The 22,956-nt window shown below is 38.9% G+C and overlaps 1 protein-coding gene across 1 annotated transcript in view; it reads left to right on the top strand.

The window, feature by feature from the left end:
* The window catches only part of eys (eyes shut homolog), a 235,197-nt gene that overhangs the window by 44,113 nt on the left and 168,128 nt on the right, over positions 1-22,956 (top strand). The window contains exons 13-19 of the mRNA XM_061744588.1: positions 3,897-4,019; positions 5,843-5,956; positions 9,101-9,223; positions 11,966-12,079; positions 12,521-12,754; positions 15,331-15,453; positions 15,559-15,672. Of these exons, the coding sequence (XP_061600572.1) occupies positions 3,897-4,019; positions 5,843-5,956; positions 9,101-9,223; positions 11,966-12,079; positions 12,521-12,754; positions 15,331-15,453; positions 15,559-15,672 (945 nt within the window). The remainder of the gene's footprint in view (positions 1-3,896; positions 4,020-5,842; positions 5,957-9,100; positions 9,224-11,965; positions 12,080-12,520; positions 12,755-15,330; positions 15,454-15,558; positions 15,673-22,956) is intronic.

Genomic DNA, 22,956 nt, shown 5'->3' with positions numbered 1-22,956 from the left:
TTGGAGGCAATAGCTGTCTATTAACTAGTCAAGGCAATACATAACATAATGGGAAAAGGGTAGTTGGAAGGTCATCAAACACCTAGATAGATGTAGTCATTTAAAGTAAGCTGCTTTGGCTTGAAATTGCGATGCAAGAAAAGAGAAGTCTACTTGCATCTATATGGGTATGCACCAAATAACCTTTTATACAGGTTTTTCCATGTGTGTATTCAAGCCTTGATAGAATAAATTTGCTCACATGTCCCTCACCTCTCAGTGAGGTCAATGTCAGAGCTATGGGTCATGTTAAAGAAAATCTATGACTTTACATATCAGGACATGATGAGAAAAAAATCTACTAGGCCTAATCAGGTCTCTCAAATAGAATAAATACAACCCAAGATGATTAAGGCCCAGTCCCAATACACCCACTACCCCTACTTTTCAGCACTACCCCTAAATTTTATGCGTTCCCGTGAGGGTAGTGGTGTCCCAATTCCTCTTTTCATCTAGGGGGAGTGGGGAAAATGAGGGCGAGTGGATATGAATCTAGCCCTACAGAGCGAGGGTTTTCAGATGCTCACCAGCTGACCTAGGGCTGGAAAAACTTCCCAGAATGCTTTACGTCATCATTTGCAGACTGAATCAAAAAAAAAACATGGCTGACATTTCTTATTTTCTAGTGAATAAAAGCGATATTTTGAGTTAGTTTCTGCATAAAAATGCGTTTTGATTACATTTCTAGTAAGAAATATATATTTTACTTTCATAATATTCACTCAGTGAATGTACATAATCACTCGTTTGCCCGTTGTTGCGAAGTCTTTTTCAAACTTAGCCAGAATAAAGGCTGATTTATGGTTCTGCGTTACACCAACGCAGAGCCTACGGCGTAGGTTACGTGGCGACGCGCACCGTACGCCGTACCCTACGCCGTACCCTACGCCGGTTTAACGCGGAACCATAAATCAGCTCCCGAGCCGGCAGGCTGTTCTCATCCCAAAAACTTTGGATCAAATTTCTTAACAGGCGTTATTTGGATAAACTGAGCCCAGGTTGGGGATCTTAACGGTTACTTTTACGCCTGAAAATATATTAAAACTTAATGAAGTGGCATATTAACAGCGCTACAGCGGAAATTAAAACAGCTTTTAGCTGTCGGCTTCCTGATATGGTGTGACGTATGTGCAAGCGTAACTACGCAGTCGCTTACGTACCCGAACGTGACCACGCAGTGAAGTAACGAGTGGTGTCCCAATCCCTAGGGAACATTACAAGGGCCCTACCGCTGTGGCTTCATTTTTAGGGTGACGTGGTAGTGGGTGAGGGCTAATGGTAGAAAGTAGGGAGAGTATTGGGATTGGCCCTAAAAGAAAACATGACATAGTACATCATATTGATTTGTTTATTTTACCAAATAGTAAGCAACAATGAAGGGGCAGTTTGTGAAAAACTAAGCACACCTCATGAATGTAGTTTGTAGACTCAAAGTAAGAATTATTTGCAGTAATGATTTTATGATTTTGACCCTCTCTTCTTTACAACATTGCTCCTGTTCATTGAAGTTTGCAGGCATTGGTTTATTGGCACCTTTCTTCATGTCTTGCTACAGCATTTCAAGCAGGTTGTAGTCTGGACTGGACCAGCGCACATTCAGAGATCGAAACAGATGGTTACTCATCCAATCATACAGATTTATTTTCACCCTTCCAAGACTGATGACAGCAATCAATGCTCCTCTAAAGTCATTGCTGATGTCCTCCCTCTTTGGTACACTTTAGTATCCCTGAGCAGCAAACCACCAAAACCTTTGCCTAATCCCTAAAACAGCTCAAGTTTCACTAGGTGATTATTAATTAATAATGTGCATTTGGCCAACAGAACTACATGCCCTCATCACTCCTATAGAATGAATAAAGGGGATTTTAGTTTTCACACTGAGTTCATACATATACTGGATATAGTATATATAAATTATAAACGTATATATATATATACAGTATAAACTTTGGAACTGACATCAGAGGCATTCACTTTTTGTAGGTTGTTGCATTTAGCTGTCACCAATGCCAGTTTTATGTTATCAATGAATTAATTTAAAGGTACTTTAATAGTAATTGAAGCACCCATTCACATAGTAATGAATGAATAATCCCTGGATCAAATACTGACCTTGAATGCCATTAAAGAATAGAAAAAATAAATAAAACTGAGATCATTCTGAATTTAAATGGATTTAAATAGCAAAGGCTTGAATTTATTCAGGAATAATTTATAAAGCTATTGATGATGCGCTTCATGTGTAACTGCATTCATCATTCTTGTTTTGAGAACCCTTTTGGATTGTGCCGTCGTTACCTCCAAGAATATGCAGGTATTTAACTGGCAAGACCTCTTCAAACAGCTGGAAGGCAACAAATAAAACCCCCACTCCAGTTAATGTTTTGTCGGACTGGGATCCATTCATTTTCTGTGGGTCTCATTAAAACCTTTGTTAGAAACAGGGTTGCTTATTTTCTTCTGGCAATTTAAGCTCTCCATGCTCAGTGCATTGTTTATTAGTGCTGAAAAAAAAGAAACAAACTCTTTTTTTCATCAAGGTCATGCATTTATTGGCTGTTTTCCTCAGACATCTTACCACTTCTGAAAAGCCTGACTTGGTGTATATGTGGCTTCTTATCCTTACTTGCTCAAATGTGATTGTTACATTCTCCATCATTTCTGCTGGTTCTCTTCTTCTCGTCCCCTCCCTGTCTACAGATTTGCTCTGGTTGCAAACTGGTTAGAATAGTGTGGTGGAACTCTGTTCAAGCCACATTGTTTATTTTCTATTTTAAAATTGAGAGCTTTACAGCAGCACCAGGAGCACGATGTTAAAAAAAAAAAAAAAGAAAATGCATACATCTGTCTTTTCTTGCACACAAAATGGAAACTTTGAAAGAAAAGTTAGAGAATCCGTGCACTTCACCGGTCTTAACCACTTTAAAATATTGTTTCCATGCAGATTTCGTACCATTATTATTACTCTGTGTAAACAGAGTCTTCCATGAGCCATTTGCTATATATCACTTCCACGAGCACTCTACTTCTTCCCTGTCTGCGATGATTAAAATTGAAACCACATAATGAAACACATTTCATTCTCTGCACGTTTCTGATGTGTCTCAGTCGTCTGCTGAGTAAAACTACTCCGTGTTGTTTTCACTGACGTGTCCAATAACTTCAACCACAAGGAGTTCTTTTAAATCCAAATGGTTAATGGGGGGAATGTCTGCATCCTTTCATACTGCAGATGAAGATAGGAGTAAGAATCAGGGTCCTGCAAATGGTTACAGTTACCCAATTATTCTGATTTACAGATTAGGGTACATTCACATGTGTGTTAAAGACTTCACAATAAATGCACTGAGCTACAATTACCGAGCCCCTTAATGTAAAATGTAAAATTTTGGTCTATGTGGTTTTGATCATTTAATCACATTGCAGAAGGGGAAAAGATGAAATTGGTGACATTTATTAAAAAAAAAAGGATTAAAAAAAACTACCTATTTATGTTTGATTAAATATCAGCCATGCCGTCTTTCTGTGTTGTATTTATAAGAAAAGATATTGACGTTTAAGATCCAATAGTGCCATGCAGACATACGTCTTGTGTGTTAGATAAACATGAGATAGATCTGTCTGCTAAGGTAAGCTGGTGTCATTGATTCACTCAATTAGCGTACTGGATGGCAGGTAGATTGTTAGAGGAAGAATCAATACTGTGTTAATCTGCTGAATAAAGGTACAATCATACAGCCGTAAAGATGTGTTGCCCTATGTTGCCTTTGTTTTATTACTTCACTCCCCTTGGCTTGATTCCCATGTCTAAGCTGAATTCTCCCTTTCCACTGTCAACTCACTCTTGCTTTCAGGATTCAAGGGGAAGGACTGCTCCCTGGATATTGATCTTTGCTCATTTGGACTGTGCAGTGAACACACTTCAATATGCACTGAGACCAAAGATGGACAGAATGTCTCTTGCACATGTGAAAGAGGTAAGCTGGACATTTAACAGGTGGGAAACAAGCACATGGTGAGAGTGAGAACAAGTACATTTCTCATTTCTCCTGACTTGAAAGGAGAAAAAAGAAATCAAGACAACATCCAAGTGTTTCTTTATGTGTAACAATATCACTTTTGCAACCTAATAATCATTTTCTTTTCTATATAGAGATAAATGCAATATAATTTCTTTGTGCCAGTAAAAACAAGAAAGTAGTCTTTTCCGCTCAGTGACTTTTATCAGTCAGGACTAAGTGGACTAGGCTTCACCTTTTAAATACTCTTAAGCCTGCCAGGAATATCCAGGCTTCATGATAGAAAGCTGCAGATGCTGTAAGCGACAAAATCTCAGTGTGGAACAGGGTGTACATGCACAAGGACTCATGCAGCCCTTTCCTGGATGCAGTCAGGGTACTGGAACTAAAAACGTTTTGCTTCCCATGCCAAGCATAATTCAGTCTATAGTATCCCACAGCAGCTTTAGCATATCTGTTCGAAGGAAAGGCTATTACACGGAAGTTCATGTAAAGCAATCAATAACTGTAACATCATTACTTGTGTTACATTTATGCTCGGCAGATGTCAAAATGAAAGATTGTGAGTGATTTCTTATGTAAATGAAAGCAACCTGCAGCAAGCGGCAAACCTCAGATCAGATCTCAAGGGCAAACTGCAAGTAGCTGTCTTGTGTCAATGTTTCAGGTCAGCAGGTTTGGCATCCATATTATATTTTCCTTGCCAACATAAAGTGTTACTAAATGTTTTACCCTCCTTCACTTAGAACATTTTGGACCTAGTATCTAATACACGCGCAAGATAACGTCTGATCTGAGAATGTGGAATGCATAAAAAAAGAATATAACTGCATTGGTAGGAAAGTTGTAGGTGAACTCACCCTCGCTATTGAAGGCACAAAACTCTCCCATAGAGCAGATTTTTAGGAAAAACATTTTTTCTTTCAATACCAAAAAACAATTTTTCCACTAGTATTTTTTTTGTAGTTTTCTTTTTATTTATTTATTTTTGTCTTGCAATATTTCTAAGCAACAACTTTGCAGTGAATCTCTGTTTTTCCTCACACAATTATTCAAGCTCCCTTACTTTTTTCATCAAAAGCTCTTGGCGTGAAGAAGTTTTTGTCATCCAGCAAGTTTCTGTAGTTCAGCGGTTGTTTTTGTTTTCATATAATGCGACTCTCATTCTGCAGGAAAACTGCTTTTCTGCTGTAAGACAGATGTTACTTTTCCCTTTTTTTTTATAAACCACATTCTTAATTGTGAAAAGCATGTCCTCGTACTCTTATACCCTGGCTGACTGTGTGAAACGTGAATTGTGTACACACATGAAGAAAAACTCACTTGTTGATAACTGAGAGGTTAACTCATGTGCAGCTTATTTTGCACAAACAATAATATGCCCGAGGCACTGGCATGTTTTTTCTCTTCAAGTGTCGATATGTGTGTGTGCTGTGTGAATGCATGCAGTACTTTTGTGCGGATGCAATTGTTTCATATGTTCCGCTATGTATAGATTGACTTTGATTTTTTTTTTTTTTTTTTAATCACTGGTTTTGGTCTGTTTATTGTAATAGATCAGAAGGGCAATGACTGACTCTTATTAAACATGATTAAATGATCCAGTGAGCTGAGTCTGCCTGTTCTCAGCAAGCTCTGTGAATCAATAATAGCTTTGAAAACCAGCTTCTGTTTGAAAAAACAAAGTCATGCTGATCCTAATTGGCCGAGGAGTGAAACTGAGGGAAGAGGATTCAAATGATATTTGTTTTTCCTCTTCTTCTTTTCTACATGTGCTGCAGGGTTCGGAGGGTCATTTTGTGATATAAATCTCAATGAGTGCGGCTCACAGCCGTGCCAGAATGGTGGCATTTGTATGGATGGCATTGACCTGTATCAGTGCTTGTGCTTAGAGGGTAAGTTGCAATGCAGTTATCTCCCCTATAGTAGCTGAGATGAAACAGTCATGTGGCTAATTCACACCTTCGTTAGCATTTGAGTGTCCAACCAATGGAGTTCAACCCTTGTTATTGTTATAACCACGGTTTAAATGAAACGGCTATTCAGGAGCATTTTTACACTTGTTTGTTTTCCACTCTATTTGAAAAGCTTTTTCTTATTCACTTGGATAAGTGACATGAATGGACTAGCTCCAGGGACTCCCTGGGGGTATCAACCACCGCTGGACTACCTTGTAAATTATGCTCAAGGGATTTTTTTTCTTTGCAGCTGACAGTCAGTTGACAACAAAGATGGGTTTTGTAGTTTTTTGTCAGGTGAATGCTCAACTACGGAGCTGGGGGGGGGGGTTACAATAGAAAGAAGAAAAACACGTCTGTAGGCCATGTTTCTTCAGTTAGCACATGCAAGGCTGTTGTACAGCAGTGGTCCCCAACCCCCGGGCCCCGGCCCGGTACCGGGCCGTGGGTCATCTGGTACCGGGCCGCACAGAGAGAAAAAATAATTTCTGTACAATCCCCGATTGATGATGGATGACTCTCAAACTGATGGTTCACAATGTTTTTATTCCTTGGATGTAAATACACTGCAAACACACCGTAAGAGTTCACTCCACTTTAGCATTCCTGACACTGGCATTCCTGACACTAGTTTAGTCTTTCAGACACACTTTCTACTGCCGTTAAACTTTTACCGTTAAAGTCCGAAGCGCCGGATGTTTACAAGGTCTCGGCGAGGCGCCTTCAAAATAAAATCACTAAATATCGGTCTCCTTAATATATAACAAATAAATTAAAAGCCTGGCTTTAAATACCGTTAATGAGAAAACAAACATTTTTTAATGCCGATCTTGTCATTTTATTTAGTTTTAATCAGCTACACCTTTTAGATTGGGCCTTGAAAATATTGTCAGACATTAAACCGGTCCGCGGTTCAGAAAAGGTTGGGGACCACTGTTGTACAGTATGCACACAATGGAGACCCTGACTAAATGTTTCAGTTTTGTTGGCACATATCATTTTTGTCACATGTTCACCCATCACTCCATTTTTCTTTTGTTTACCTTTCACTTGGGTCACAATTACAGCAGATTCAATAAGTCTTTGTTCTCATCTATCACTTTCCGACCCCTCTTGCTGGAACCCTTCACACCCAGGCCTCAACTTTGTCCCCCATGTCTTGAGTTGTTGATTTGATATAGTCACATAATGGCTTTCCACCACTGCATCCTGTGGCAAAGCAATCCCACAACATGGTGCTGCTACCCGCGTACTTCCCAACTGGGATCGTGTGCTGAGACCTGAAAGCTTCCCCTGGTTTCCAGCAAAGATAACAAGTATCATTACGACCAGTTATATTTATTGTCATCACACGACAGGATGAGTCTCCAAAAACTGAGATCTTTGTCCTTATGTGCAGCTTTTCTTCTTTTTTTTCTGGTTTTTGAGCAATGGTTTTCTCTTACTGTGTGGCCTTTCAGCCCATGTCTGCACAGAGTGTTTTTCACCAAAGATAATAATAGTCAGTGCTTTCAGCCAACATCTTAACAAGAGGTTGTTGTTGTTCTGGGGCTTATTTGCACATTTTGCATCAAAGCAATTGTAGAAACCATCTCATTCCTGACCAGTATGATGACTGTGTGTTACTGTTACATATTTAAATGTGGGACATTCAGGCTGTATAGTTTTGGATCATTTCTTTAAAATGAAAAAAGAACAGTTTCTCTCATGTGTACTTTCATTTTGGTTAAATCTGCCCTGGATAGACAAGTAGATAACTGCTTCACATGATGTACCTTCATTGATTGTACAAGGACTTACCGTAGTTTGACACAGCTGGAGAACACCAAGACCCTTACCCTAATCTTCAACATCTTATTCAGCCATCTCCCTGTATTTGAATCTTTTTGCACCATGGAGTGTTCTTGACATTTGATATAAAAAAAAATTATATGATTTTAAAGACTGAGTCAAAGAGGCTAAACCCAGTTAGTAAATGTCTGTTCAAAATTGAATCTCTATATTTTCCTGAAAAATACTTTCTTTACAACTGGGAGGGACCAAGTCGAAAAATCAGAGCAGCACAGAGGATTTAGAAAAATATTTTTTTAACATTTATTTGCAAAAAATTCACAAAGACACAACAACTCTTGAATACAACTCTTAATTTTGGACTCTCTTTGGAAACTGAAGCACAAACTGACATGAGGGAGGCTGATCAGGCCATTTTGACCCAAAAGGGGGAAACAAATTACAACAAAATAGTATACTGATCAATGCAGCACTAACCAAAAAATGTTACCAGACTTTTTGTTTGGCGTGCGTAGCTGCTTATGCAGCCATCACAACAACATACAGTATGCTATTTATCTTTCTAAGAATTTACAGTTGCACATTTCTCCGGTGCAACTAGGCCTGTAATTCAAAGTCTATAAAGTTAACAAATTTATTTTTAGAATCAGATCACATCAGAAATTCTTGCTTGTATTATCATTGGTGAAGGAGAAAAAATAATTCCCAGCTATTTTCCCAATAATCTCTTAGTGCAGTTGTCACTTTACCTGTGAGACATACCTCTGGCTAAACCTTGATTGCAGGTGAAGTCTGTTATGCATTTTTAATGAAGTCAGAATAATTGTCAAATTGTATGACTTGGAGAGAGATGGAAATTGGTTCCATGGTCAGTTTTAGAAATGATGAGAATTTGACCTGCACTGATGGTGCTGATAGTAAAGCATTAGTCATGGGTCTCCTGTAGCCGCGGTGTGTGACAGCGCTAATGATAGTCATTTTGTAGCGTGACCATGCGGTGGAATATATTTATGGGAGAGTAAAATGACAGACATTTTAGCTCTCTCTTGATGACGTTAACCTTTTATTTTTTTTATAGCCAATTTTTAAATTCAGTTTTTCTCAAAAAATGTTAATCCCACACAATAAATAAATACATGCGGACATACAACTTGTTTCCTGAACTACCATGCGCTTGTGCAGCGCTTGAAGTCGTATCAAGCAGTGAAAGACAATAATTAGTGTCTTTTCAAGTCTGACATTTACTGAAATTCACAAACCATTTCTGATTTTTGTGTTGTTTTTTTTCAGGCTTTGCTGGTTTCAACTGTGAAATCGACTATGATGAATGTGCCTTTGGATACTGTGCCAATAATTCCACTTGTATTGATCAGATTGCTGACTATGAATGCATCTGTCCAGTAGGTTTTGCTGGTGAGTTTGTCATTTTTCATAGCAGTCCTTGGCGAGCATAGCATCAACTAATAACTCAGTATGGGAAATGGTCAATATGAAAAATTACAAAGGGAGAGAAGGAGAAAAAAAAACCCACAATGATTTTACTTTAATATACTTTAATATACTAGACTTTCATTTCTTTGCTGGCAGTATGATTGGTAGATTTTTTTTTGTATTTTATTCCTGCAAGACATCTGAACAAAAGAGAGAGTTTCTATGGAGGATAATTTAGTGCTACTAGGTAAAAAGAAAAGAAAGGATATTATTTTCAGGTGATGGGAAAAGGTGATTGTAATGATGAAAGAAAAACAATTCTGTCCATAGTCTTTAAGGTTCATAGATGGGTAAAAGATGTCTACTTCATCAATATGTGTGAGAAAACCCGTCCGTCCGTCCGTCCGTCCGTCCGTCCGTCCGTCCGTCCGTCCGTCCGTCCGTCCGTCCGTCCGTCCGTCCGTCCGTCCGTCCGTCCATCCATCCGTCCATCCATCCGTCCATCCATCCATCCATCCATCCATCCCCACTACATCTTATTCAGTGTTCCCGGGATCTGCAAGAGTCTATTTCAGCGGTCTTCAGGTGAAAGACAGGTGTATACTGTCAACATGTCACCTTGCTATTTCAGGGTGCTTCAGAAATTCTTTGAAATATTTTAAAGCAGTATTCTTCAAATAAATACTGGAAAGGGCTTTATATATTTCTGCTTTAAGGCTCCAAAACACCATTGAACCATGTAAGGAATCTGAACACTCTATACACTCACAGCAAGAAGGTTCCTGGTTCAACTCCCACGCCAGTAGTCTTTCTTTGTGGTTTGCATGTTCTCGAGCTTGCATGGGTTTTCTCTGGGTTTTCTCTGGGTTTCTCCCACAGTCCGAACACATGTACTGTCTGTTAGGTTGATTGATGATACTAAAATGGCCTGCAGGCGTTAAGGCTGGAATATACTTGCTATTCACAACACTTTATGCGAACGCATGGCTGACATGCGTACCATTTGTTCGTCGTGCACGTACTCCAAAAAACACAAAACGCGCACACGGACTGCAGTTCTAGCCTTGGCCGCTAGTGGCGCTGGTGCAGGTCAGGGCACCAGTTGACCACAAGTGACTCGGCCGGGAGGTAAAAAAATGGCAGATGGTTTTGAACAGAGGCTGGCTGAGCAGGTGTGCTGTTATCCTCACGGGATGTGACATTGCCACAGCATAGTGACAAACATGCGTGTCAGAACAGCTGGCAGCAAATCAGCACAGTTCTGGGTGCAGATATGGAGTTGTGCAAACGGAAATGGAAACAACTGCGTGACTGTTATGTCCGTGCCCCTCAGAAGATGCAGGGGAAAGACGGTGCTGATTGGGTGTTTTGTCCACTGAAAATCAAATCTCTGAGCTGGCTACAGAGGCTCGTCAGCCATCGCTCAAACGACACCAACTTCGTTCCAGATATTTCGGCATGTAAATCTCCTGACAACGTGCTCCAAAGGTGTTCGTTCACGACTCGGCTTGTTTTGTGCGCAAGAGGAAGCGAATGCAAGGTCAGACAGCAGTTATGTTCCAGCCAGTGTGAGTGCATGGCTGTTTTTCTATATACGTGACTCTGCTATGGATTGGTAACCTGTCCAGGGTGGACCCTGTAATGAGCTGGGATAGGTTCCAGCAGACCCTGTGACCGTGTATAGGATAACGGGGGTATAGAAAATGGATGGATGGATGGATGGATGGAGGAACTTCAGCGTGGAAACAGCAAGGCTGCACTTCTAAGCTGGATACCAGTGATCTCAGATTTACAGATGACACCACATAAAGAGTTGTTGCATATCAATTGCATATCGAATGCCATGAGCATGGGAGCACTATGGGAAACCTTTGTCAAGCACTACAGGTACATTCACAAATTCCACTTACCACTTTCCCTTTGCAATACAAAAGCCTTATATTAAAGTTGATATCTCTGTGGAAAACGTGATATCACACTGGAAATGTGTATTGTGGTGAGAGCATTATTGCAGAAAGGTACACAGAATCAACATGTAGGTTCTTCAAGACCACATCTATTCCTGTACATCCATGCATTTTTCAACGATATGGTGCCAGCTTCCCTGCAGTCTCCAACAGAGAGTCTGTCAAGAATGAAAATGCTAAGTTGATGACACATGATGTTGCACACTTTAAGACATGTTTGCAGGAATAACGGGTTAAAATAACAACTTTAAATCTGAGTCACTCGGTATTCTCAATGTTAGAAAACCTGCGTAAGTGTTATGAGAAGGAACAGCAACATTACAAAGGAGCAAAGCTTTACTAGCCTAACAATGTTTGGAATGTGTTGTAAGCCTAAGATGTGAAAATGGTTGTATGTTGACAAATTAAATGAACGTGAGAGGGAAATAAAATAAACATAAAGATCAAATAAATCAAGAATGATTACATTATATTCACAATTTTAGAGTAAACTGTGGATGCCTTGGACCTTGATTAGATTCCTATAGTTTTGTACTCTGAATTTTGAGAGAGTCTCAAATGAATGTTGCACGCAGCATCACCTCTCCTGACTCCATCACCACACGAATCATGCAACACTAATTTTTATGACATGCACCTCAACTCAGATTTATGCCATCTTATTGAGGCATTTTATTATGTTGGCAGTGCAGTTTTTCTTTTCTATTTGTTTCTCTGTTTCCATCTTCATGAGGATAATATTTTAATTACTTTTCAGGTAAAAATTGCTCCATGTCTGTCTCTGCATGTACATCGGATGTGGACTTCTGCAGAAATGGTGGAACCTGTACTCAGAGTTCAGCTAGAGATGTACAGTGTATTTGCCCTTCAGGTACTGAACTTTTTTTTTTTTTTCCCAGGGGATTGGATTGGGTTTATTGAAATTAATTTTGCTATATAAATCATCTTAGCTTTGGGCCCTTAGTGTACAAAATCAATGGTGTGCCCAGTGCAAACAGGATGTGCTAAATAATTGTGCTTACCATGTGTTCTTCTTGCTTAATGCAATCTCTGTTGTGAATTCATCTGTTAATACATGTGAGAACATTGCGCAGCAAAAAAATAAAATCACACGTTTATATATAATATATTTAAAATTTTTGCAGTCTTTACTGAAATCGTTTCTTGGTTTGAGTGTTTTCATCCAGTCCTCTCGCTTGGTGCATCACATAAATCAGCATACATAAAATCATCAGTTTTTTATAAAGTGTAAAAATGCATAAGGATACTGCACACTGAAGATAACCACCTTATTTGATCCCACCTCTTACAGGATACCACGGAAAAGACTGCTCTTTGTCTGTGAGCTTGTGTGTGTCCAATCCATGTCACTCCGAAGGGACTGTCCTCTGTGAAGAGCTGGAAAATACTTATAGATGTGTGTGTCATCATGGACACACTGGGAAGCACTGCGAAACGCACATAAGCCGCTGTGTCGACGGCCTTTGTCAACGTGGTTCGTTGTGTGTGGACGTTGCGGGAGGGTTCAAATGTGATTGTTTACCAGGTAAAGTCACCCTTTAACAGGGGCTTGTATCCAAGCGTGGCATTCCCTGATCTGAATCATGCATCATTTATATGATGTGTACTATATATGTACGTTGCATAGAGGATACACTCCCAGTCTGATGCTTTCACTTGTTCAGCTTTCTTCTCTGTGGGAGTCTAATCCTTTTGGCCTTAAGCAACAACATGCAGTCTTTATGCAACAGTCTTTATGCAATGTGAACGTCAGGGCTCCGCTCATCTGGATGTGAGCTGACTTCAAAGTGTAATTGATGCTGAGGGTGTCTGTTTGTTGGTATTTTATGAGAGGTATATATTACTATCAGTGAGATATATCCAGAAGTATTTGGATATTGACAATGAGTTTTACACCACTACAATGGATTTGTAATAAAACAGGTAAGATGTGATCAAAGTGTTAACGCTCAGCTTTAATTTAAGAGATTTTATAAATATATGGCCTTTATCATTTAAGAATCATTCACTCCCTCAGGGCTACACTAGTGCTGATATGGGATGTTGAGTTGGCATTAATCAGCTGTCACACTGGAGCAACTGTATAAGGAGGTCTTAAACCAAGTAAAGAAGGTCATCACTAGGCCGGGAAAAAAAGTCTGTGAGAGCAAAAATATTAGGTGTAATCATGTCACCGTTTTAATATATTCATAAAAGGAAAGAAAGGACTGCTGGAAGACCGCTGCAGACAACTAAAGCAGATGGTTGCAGAATCCTTTCTTTGTTGAAGACAAATGCCTTCTCAACAAGCAGCAGTTGATGGTGGATGCAGTGAAGGTTTGGAAGAGCATCTCCAGGGAGGAAGCTCAGGCTTCGGGGATGTCCATGGGCTCCAGACTTCGCACAGACATTGACTATTAAAAATGATACATAGATAGCTTACTTTGTCCAAATACTTTTGAGCCCCTGAAAATGAAGATACTTAGGCTAATAGCTGAACGGCCAATGTCATATTTTTGTTAAACCTCTTGAATTAAAGCTGAAAGTCTACATGACACTACGCAAAGGTAATATGAAAAAAAAAAAAAAACCCGTCATTTTCCAAACATTGTGCCTTTAACATGACAGGTGCCGTTTATATCATATTTTGAATGTAAGAATAGTTTTTTTTTTAATTCAACTCTTATTATTTTTTTCAGATATTAAAACAGACAATAATATTTCAAGGCAAACATGTAGAACTGAAACCAATACAATTGAAAATAATAAATACAGGAACATATGTATATTACATTATTATTAATAAATAAATTAACATTACAAGTTCTACAAAATAAAAAAAAAATATTTAAGCAATATTTCATACATACATAAATGTATTAATACTAGGGGTGTCAAATTAGCGCATTAATTGCGATTATTTAGATACAGGCATATTTAGCGCGTTATTTTTTTGTAATCGCATAATCTATTTTTTATCTCAACATCTCAACTGTTACGTCACACCTTGTAGTGGACACTGATTGGCTGTCCCTGCGTGGGCGTGGTTAGCTCCGCTGGTAGACTCCCATTGTAGCTGGACAGGTGGGGGCCGGGCGGTGAGTAGCGGAGAAGACACGTGAAAATGGAGGAGCATGTGAAAGTTGTCGGTGAATGAGGAATTTACATTTATAAAACTACCCCGACGGCACCATTGATAAAGGTAGAATGTTATGTATTCTTGTATCTGTACTGAACGTGTTCAAGTCTGTTAAAAAAAAAAGACTTTATAAAGCCACTTTTTTGGTTATAAATCAATGTTTTGAGCTGCCAAAATAAAAAAAAAGTTGAGGACTTTTCTCAGCAGTTTTTAGGTGAGATTTAAAAAAGACATAAATTACAGATCTTAATTAATTAATCTCAATTTTATTAATGGCTTTTCTTTTAGTGTTTATTTTTAATCCCTGCATATATTTTTCATTCGTTTTTATTTGTAATTTCCATCTATTTGTTTAATTCCTGCATCTACTACACTGACCCAGCTGTAGAGAAAGCATGGTCATACACCCCTCCTCATTTTCAGCTATATTTGACATTCAATAGTCAATTTGTAGGCAATTAGAATGGAAAGCACATTCTTCTACTAACATTTATTTTTTTACACATTTGTTGTACATTCATGAAGTTCAGATAACCTTGGTTCTTCTGTAGCCAGCCTATCCACGCCGTCACTCAAGTGGAATGACATTTTTTGAGTCTTGTCAGAGGTTTGAAATAGCAATTTATTCTGGCATCACTAATTAACGTTACATCCATCATATTTCAAATGTATTTATTCGTTCTAACTCAAAATGGATTTGATTCATGTCGTTTTGGTCTTCACAAAAGTTTACACTCAGTACCATTCAGTAATAGACCTAGGATCATTTTGACTCCAGAATAGTCCTTTTAATGCAGCATTTAACAGTTTTTTTTATTTTAGTTATAAGGCTAAATTATACAGTACCGGTACATTGTCTTGTTCTTTATAGGGCAACAATTTTCTCCCAGCTTTTATGAAAAAAAATACGTAAACAGTGACTCTAAGGATTTATCATCTCAATGGAGAAACATCAAAGAGCATCTCATCTTCTTTCTTGACAGGTTTAAGAGGCCAGTTTTGTGAGATAGACATTGACGACTGTGAAGAGGAGCCTTGTGGAGCGTTGAGTATTTGTAAAGACACTCTGAATGGCTACAGCTGTTTTTGTGCACCTGGATTTATTGGTAAATGAAGGGTCTCTTTATGTTGTTATTTGTGACATAAATGTATGTTTTACCCACAAAAGCAATGTTTCAACAATGTTTCTACCTTTTTTTTTTCCTCTCTAGGAAATAGGTGTGAGATTGAAGTGAATGAATGTCTCAGCCAGCCCTGTCAAAATGGAGGCTCTTGTATGGATGAGCTCAACTCATTTAGCTGCCAGTGTCCTCCTGGGATCACAGGTATTCTGCTTCTCACCTTGACTTTTCAAAGCTCTGAAATAGTCTTTCTTTTACATAGTTTGTGGGTTTTTTTAAACTGAGCTGACATAACTTGGTGCCAGCTGCCCCCGATATTATCTCTGCTGGCTGTTATTGATACAGGTATTTTTAAAACGTTTCAAAAGTTAAATCAAGTTCAGCATCTCCACAAATGAACTTTTCTCTGAGGAATATGGAGGACTATAAGATGATTTTATGATTCAGAGGGGCTTGGGGCCATATTTAAACATGCAAAAAGAGTATAAGCAAGTTTATCAAGAATATGGCTCATGTCTGTGTGAACAGCATGTTTTGAAAATGCTCACCAGACTGTGGGAGGAAGCTGAAGTACTTGGAGAAAACCCAAACAAGTATGATTTGGAGAATCACTGCATCCAAGTCATAATCAATGAAAACATGGAACGTAAATGAAATGTTTTGCTGATTCAATGAAGTTTGTTGATTTAAGGTCGGTTCAGGATGTGCTTACTTCAAGTACTTGTTTTACAATCAAATCAACTTGAGGTTTATTACTTCATATTGCTGATCGCATTTCTGGAAAATCAAAAGGGAATGAGATCCTTGTCCACAGCTGAACTTTTGGAATTGGGCCAGCTTCACATCAGCAGTGTGGTGTGTGCATAGCTTCTTCTACTAAACTAGTCCGTATTGGGTATGCGTGTATTCACACCAACTACCTTACCGTTGCCCTGGTTCTACGGTTTGTACAATCTTTTTAAACAGTAATTATATTAGTATGAACATGAATTATATTTAGAATCAATTCTAAAGTCTAGAAATGAAAGAAAACCTCACATTTTATGCCTTTGACACATTGCCTGCATACTGAACCCACTGTGGAAGTCGTATTGCACCAGTCATGGAGTCAACATGATGACAGACAAATGTTTTAACAGTGTATTTTGCAGAGAACCACTTACCTCACACTTACCAACTCCATATGCTGTGACTTGGGCTGCAGTTCAAAGGTGCTTCAGACAGTTGGTTGCAGTCCTCTAAGTGGGAGATGAAATAAAAATAATCATGCTTTGGATTTTCAGTGCACACGTTGTGCTGTCTGTGTGAAGATGGCCTCGCATTAATTTAATTTTTCAATTCAATTTTATTCATGTTGTCCATTACAGTACAAGTTGTCAGAGACCCAGAGCATCACCCGCCAGTAATTATTACATAAACAATGGCAGGTAAAAACTCCCCTAGCGGGATAAAAATCTTAAGCCAAACAGTGCCAAGGAAAAACTCTTCTTTTAAGAGGGAAGAAACCTGGAGCATGACCTGGATCATATGGGGACCCTTCTGCTGAAGGACAGCTGGGTAGAGCAGGAAACGGGAGATAGCAAAGAGGATGAAGAACAGAGAGAGAGAAAGAGACACAAATATATTGTCAAAGGTACAAAGGACAAGATATATTAGTATAACTATCTGTTAGCTGGAGGATTAGAGTTGTACATATGGCCGATACATGGCTAGCTGGTGTACTACAGAGACAACTATAAAAGATGTAGACAGCAGCCACTGAGGTGGTCAGAGGGTGGGACTGCAGGCCAGGATGTCAGTAGATATCCAGCAGAGACATCTATATAGACAGATGGAGGTAAACACTTGAATGGTCAGCGCGTGGGACGGCAGGTCAGCATGCAGTTTTGGAAGCTCTGGCCTGCAAACATGTACAGAAGAGAAAAGGAGGGTGTAGACTATAAATGGGTGATATTTTACCGTTCACGATATACCGTCAAAAAAATTCCTCACGGTAAGAATTTGTCATCTCGCGATAAAAACGATAAATTCCCGTTGATGTTTTTGTCTAAAGCGGAAGGAAGGAAGGAAGGAAGGAAGGAAGGAAGGAAGGAAGGAAGGAAGGAAGGAAGGAAGGAAGGAAGGAAGGAAGGAAGGAAGGAAGGAAGGAAGGAAGGAAGGAAGGAAGGAAGGAAGGAAGGAAGGAAGGAAGGAAGGAAGGAAGGAAGGAAGGAAGGAAGGAAGGAAGGAAGGAAGGAAGGAAGGAAGGAAGGAAGGAAGGAAGGAAGGAAGGAAGGAAGGAAGGAAGGAAGGAAGGAAGGAAGGAAGGAAGGAAGGAAGGAAGGAAGGAGAAAAGAGGAAGGGAAGAAGGAAGGAGAGAGCAGAGGAAAGAAGGAAGGATGGGAAAAAAGAAGGAAGGAAGGGAGAAAAGAAGGGAGGAAGGGAAGAAGGAAGGAGAGAGCAGAGGAAAGAAGGAAGGATGGGAAAAAAGAAGGAAGGAAGGGAGAAAAGAAGGGAGGAAGGGAAGAAGGAAGGAAGGAAATGAACCAGAAAGAAAGAGAAAGAAAGAAGGATAAATTCCCGTTGATGAGGTTTTTGTGTAACAAACATGGCAGATCTGAGAGCGAGATAGATTTATAGTTACAAAGGTGGAGTTGAATTAGTATTTTTTTTATCGTCATTTTTATCGTTATCAGGATAAATGCCAGAAATTATCGTGATACATTTTTTAGTCCATACCGCCCATCCCTAGTGTAGACTAGAACAACAAACTACAAGAACAATGGAGCGCAACTATGCTCATGAGATAATTCTAATCAACTATGGATTGAGTTTAAGAAAGGAAAGACAAGGAGAGGAGAACAAAAGGGGTGAAGGGCACTGGTCAGTTGGTGTCCCCCTGCAGCGTAGGTCTATAGTAGCGTATCTACAACAAAGCTATGTTTAAGACGAGCTGCTCTAGTCTTGTCCTGTAGCTGCAGCTATGACTACTGGCCCTAGCACACTAGAGTTTACACACTTGCAAATATCGTAGATCTAGGCTGTTTAGGACTTTATAGGCAAGTAATAGAATTTTGAATTTTGGATTGGAAGTTTTACAGGAGCCAATGGAGGGAGGCTAACACTGGATAGACGTGGTCTCTTGCTGATTCCTGTCAGCACTGCGCTGCTGCATTTTGGATCAGCTGGAGCCTATTCAGAGAATTACTTTGACATCCTGCTAATAATACATTACAGTAATCTAGTCTAGAAGATAAAAACGCATGAATTAGTTTTTCTGCATCACTTTGGGAGAGGATGTTCCTAATCTTTGCGATATTACGGTGATGGAAAAACGCTGTCTTACAAACCTGAATAATATGCTGTTTTAACGACAAATCCTTAATAAAAAATAACATAACACCAAGATTTCTCACAGTAGTACTGAAGGCCATCGTAACACCATCTAATCCCTTCCTAAAATGCTTGGGACCAAAAATAATAACCTCTGTTTTATCAGAATATAGAAGTAAAAAGTTGACATCACGGACATGATGTTGTTTTGATGTTTGGCTTACGGTTCTCTTTAATCTGGCTTCATAGGCAGCTGTGGATCATAAGCATAGCAATATAATGCCTGATGCTCATTAACGAAAACAAACTGGAATCTGTCAGATAGATATGATTTAAACCAACTTCAAGCTCTTTCTTTAATCCTGACAACCTGTTCTAAACCGTTCAGTAAATGCAGTGATCTACAGTTTCAAAAGCAGCACCGAGGTCCAGCGGAACTAGAACATTAAAGTGTAGTAACCTTTACAAGCTTGAGCCTTAATCAAGTTTCACTTGCTAATGTGTCTCTTGGCTCTTGTTGCATATCTCTGAGCCATAGAAAATTACCTTAAATATATTCATAAACTGTGTTAAGATAGCAAGACAAATCTGCCACCCATGGGCTTCTGAAATATACTTGTGAAGCCAGTTAATTGGGCACACCATGGCCACAAGAACTGACTTTGCCCAAACCCAATTAATACAAAAGGGAAAATAAACTGAATAAACGATCCTGGTCGTGAGATAGGATATTTTTTCTCAGTTCCCACATTTTAACATTGGAGAATGATTTATGGAGCCAGCCCCTGATGGACAGTCAATGAACTGCAGTTTTTCAGACTTCCGCATTTCTACGGCATGAATTCAAGGCCTTATATACTGTGTATTTAAGGGGTAGGCAACCCCGGTCCTCGAGTACCACTGTCCTCGGCTTTGTCCCTGAGTCCAAACACATGAATCTAATTAATGGTCATCATCAGCCATCATCAGGAAAAAACCCCAGGAAGTTATGAATGTTGAAGGCACTGTAGCAAAACTGTTATTTTCAAAGTTCTGTCATTTTGGGCTCACTTGCTTCCACAAAATTCCGCAAAATACACATGTGCATTATACAGTTTATTTGACAGTTTATTTGTCTTCTGGATATGTATGTAAACCAGTGTGTCTTTCATAAGATAATGCATTATTTCATCATTTCAATATAACATTTCTAGAACTTTGTCATACAAAACGAAATGGCTGAATGCGATTAAAATGCTCGGAACCTTTTACAATGATATGCATCAGCTGAACTTTCTTCTTTAAAAAGAAAAAGTAATATATTATGTATTTTCCATTGTCACACTTTTATGCAGCTTGTTTGTATCTCATGTCATCAAGGTCTGCACAAGTTAGTTAATGATTCTCATTTGGAATTCCTGGGTTCAATATGAGCACTTCACCTTTACTGTATATATCTGAGTTTGGATCAACACTATGTGTCGAATGAGGGGGAAAAAAAAGTTTAATTCGGAATTGAATGTTTTCTTGTTCAACACAACCAATACAATATCTTAAATGTAATTAAACCAAAGGCCTTATTTATTTATAAACCTCTGGATTTTATTGAATGGCTTGAGCAGGTACTCTTCTTTTCAGTTGCTACTGCTGCTCATAATCAACTTTCTCTTCAATAGTAGCCTTCCTAGTGCTTTTCAAAAAAGTCTTTCCTCTTGCCTAACTGGATATCTCACATTTCAGAAGGATATAAAGTTCTCAATTGGATTTAAGTCAGGTGAGGAAAGGGGTCAAGTCATCACTCAGACATCTTTGAAGCTTTTGCTGGCTAGCGTAGCAGTGGTACTCTGATGGAGCATCTGATGGAGTACTGCCCTGCATAAAAATCTCAGTCCTCTTTAATGCTACTTAATTACTCCTTCTTAAACCACTGCTTAAAGAAAGTATGCTCCAGAAACTAGCTATCAGTCATCCTGAAGAGGCTTCATCCATCAGCTCTGTCAAGCGTCAGTTGTCCAATAAATCTGGATTCAGGTATTTTTCAGACCAATATTTACTTCTGAACATGTGAGCGCTAACTTTGGCAGGTTTGTTGCACATTTCCTCTTACATTTATTATTTTCTCCATATCTCTGAGCATTTATGACCTTGTACATCTCAAGAAAATATACCATTTTAAAGGGAAAGTTCGGTTTTTTACAACCTGGACCTTATTTCTGGCATTTTTTATGGTTGTATACTCACCCAGAGGTGTTTGGTGTCATTTGGAGTCCTTCGGAAGATATTAGGAGTTTTTTGCGAGCCGCTTCTCCTTATAACGGTAGCGCCTGGGGCACAGAGGGACACAGACATGCAGCGTCTAAATAACACATGATTGCAGCGAAACTCTTCATTTCTTTTATGAATCACTTGACATGCTTCCAGGACCTGTTGTAACATTGTGGCGCTGTCTGTGTAATAAATAAAATAAATAAATCCGTTTGTAAACAAGACCTCTGAACTCATGACGTCATCTCTGTGCGCGCACTCTGTCCTCCGTTCAGTGAGCTCTTCAGCCGTATACTCCGGCTCAAAACGGTAAGGACGTCCATCATATTCAAAGTCGTCGTCCACAACCTCAGAATTTGACAAATATTCAGACATGTTTCAAATAACTATCAGTAAACTAACAGTAGCGAACTCCAGCTGTACACAGAGCTGTGTCTGGGACGCGCGCACAGAGATGACGTCATGAGTTCAGAGGTCTTGTTTACAAACAGATTTATTTATTTTATTTATTACACAGACAGCGCCACAATGTTACAACAGGTCCTGGAAGCAGATCAAGTGATTCATAAAAGAAATGAAGAGTTTCGCGACAATCATGTGTTATTTAGACGCTGCATCGTCTGTGTCCCTCTGTGCCCCAGGCGCTACCGTTATATGGAGAAGCGGCTCGCAAAAAACTCCTAATATCTTCCGAAGGACTCCAAATGACACCAAACACCTCTGGGTGAGTATACAACCATAAAAAATGCCAGAAATAAGGTCCAGGTTGTAAAAAACCGAACTTTCCCTTTAAGTTCAACGGTACTATGTCATGATAGGTTTATTTCAAGACTTTTACTCTTAATTGGCTCTGTCCTTCTCAGTTGACTTTTTATTATATTGTTTTGTGAACCAATGTACTTATTTCAAAAATATTGTTCAAGTGTCTTGTGGTCACACTTCAATCATTTTGCAATTTCAAAAGTATTTCAACTGTGAAAATAATGACAACCTTTGACTCTTCTGTGTTTTCCCTGTTTCACTTCAAGGTGTTAATCAGGCAGGCCTCACCTCTCATCATTACTCAGATACTTGCTTATCCCTCAAAGACTCTAGCTGGCATTTATGTGTATGTAGAGGGAAGTTTGTGGATCTCAAGAATACACAAATTAAAATTAAAATTTTTCTCTGAAGAATTAACTTATCTTGCAAATGTCATTGCAATCTTCAGAATTAGATATGTATTCTGCATAAAAGTAATGGTGTCATTAGAGTCATTAAAAATCAGTCAGAATCAAAAATTACTTGTTTAGTATGTTTCAAGAAAAATAACATTTCTGTGATTTTTGCAAAGAAAACTTTGAATGAGGACATGCAGAAGAAACGTGCTTAATTATCGGTTAGTGTATTAATAAAAATATGTTTTTAAAAAGAGCAGGGTTTTTTCCCCCCTCATTCTCTAGTCTAATTATAAACAACATGAAGATCCTGGTTTGTCAGCACTTATGTTATGTAAGCCTTCAGGCCAAATCCACATGGAAGGCGGAGAGGTTATAAAATAAGCCCTGTCCTTCATAGTGTTACAAGAGCAGCACAAACAGTACACTGTAATTACATGGGATGTTAGTGTAATTCAGGGACCCATTATCATGTTGGCATTTTACACTTTCTAACAGTGCCCCTTTTAATGCTAGCAGAGTCTGTAAATGTGGCAGACAGCAAGCTCCCAGCTTGTTTTCACACACAGCAAGCATAGAGAATAAATTGGGTTCTGTAATCAATGACTATTCTTAATTTGCTTTTCAAGTTAAAAGAAATTTCAGTCTGTATTGTGTTGTCTGAAAAGATGTTTTTTGGTGAAGACTAAGTTGTTTACCTGTTTAAAACGACATGTCGAAAGCCCTTATTTGTAGAATATCCAAAACAAATATGTAAGTGACAGCTTAATTTTTG

This window comes from Cololabis saira, chromosome 17, assembly GCF_033807715.1.
Source record: "Cololabis saira isolate AMF1-May2022 chromosome 17, fColSai1.1, whole genome shotgun sequence".
In the NCBI taxonomy this organism is placed as follows: Eukaryota; Metazoa; Chordata; class Actinopteri; order Beloniformes; family Belonidae; genus Cololabis; species Cololabis saira.
This window is presented reverse-complemented; position numbering and strand designations above follow the sequence as displayed.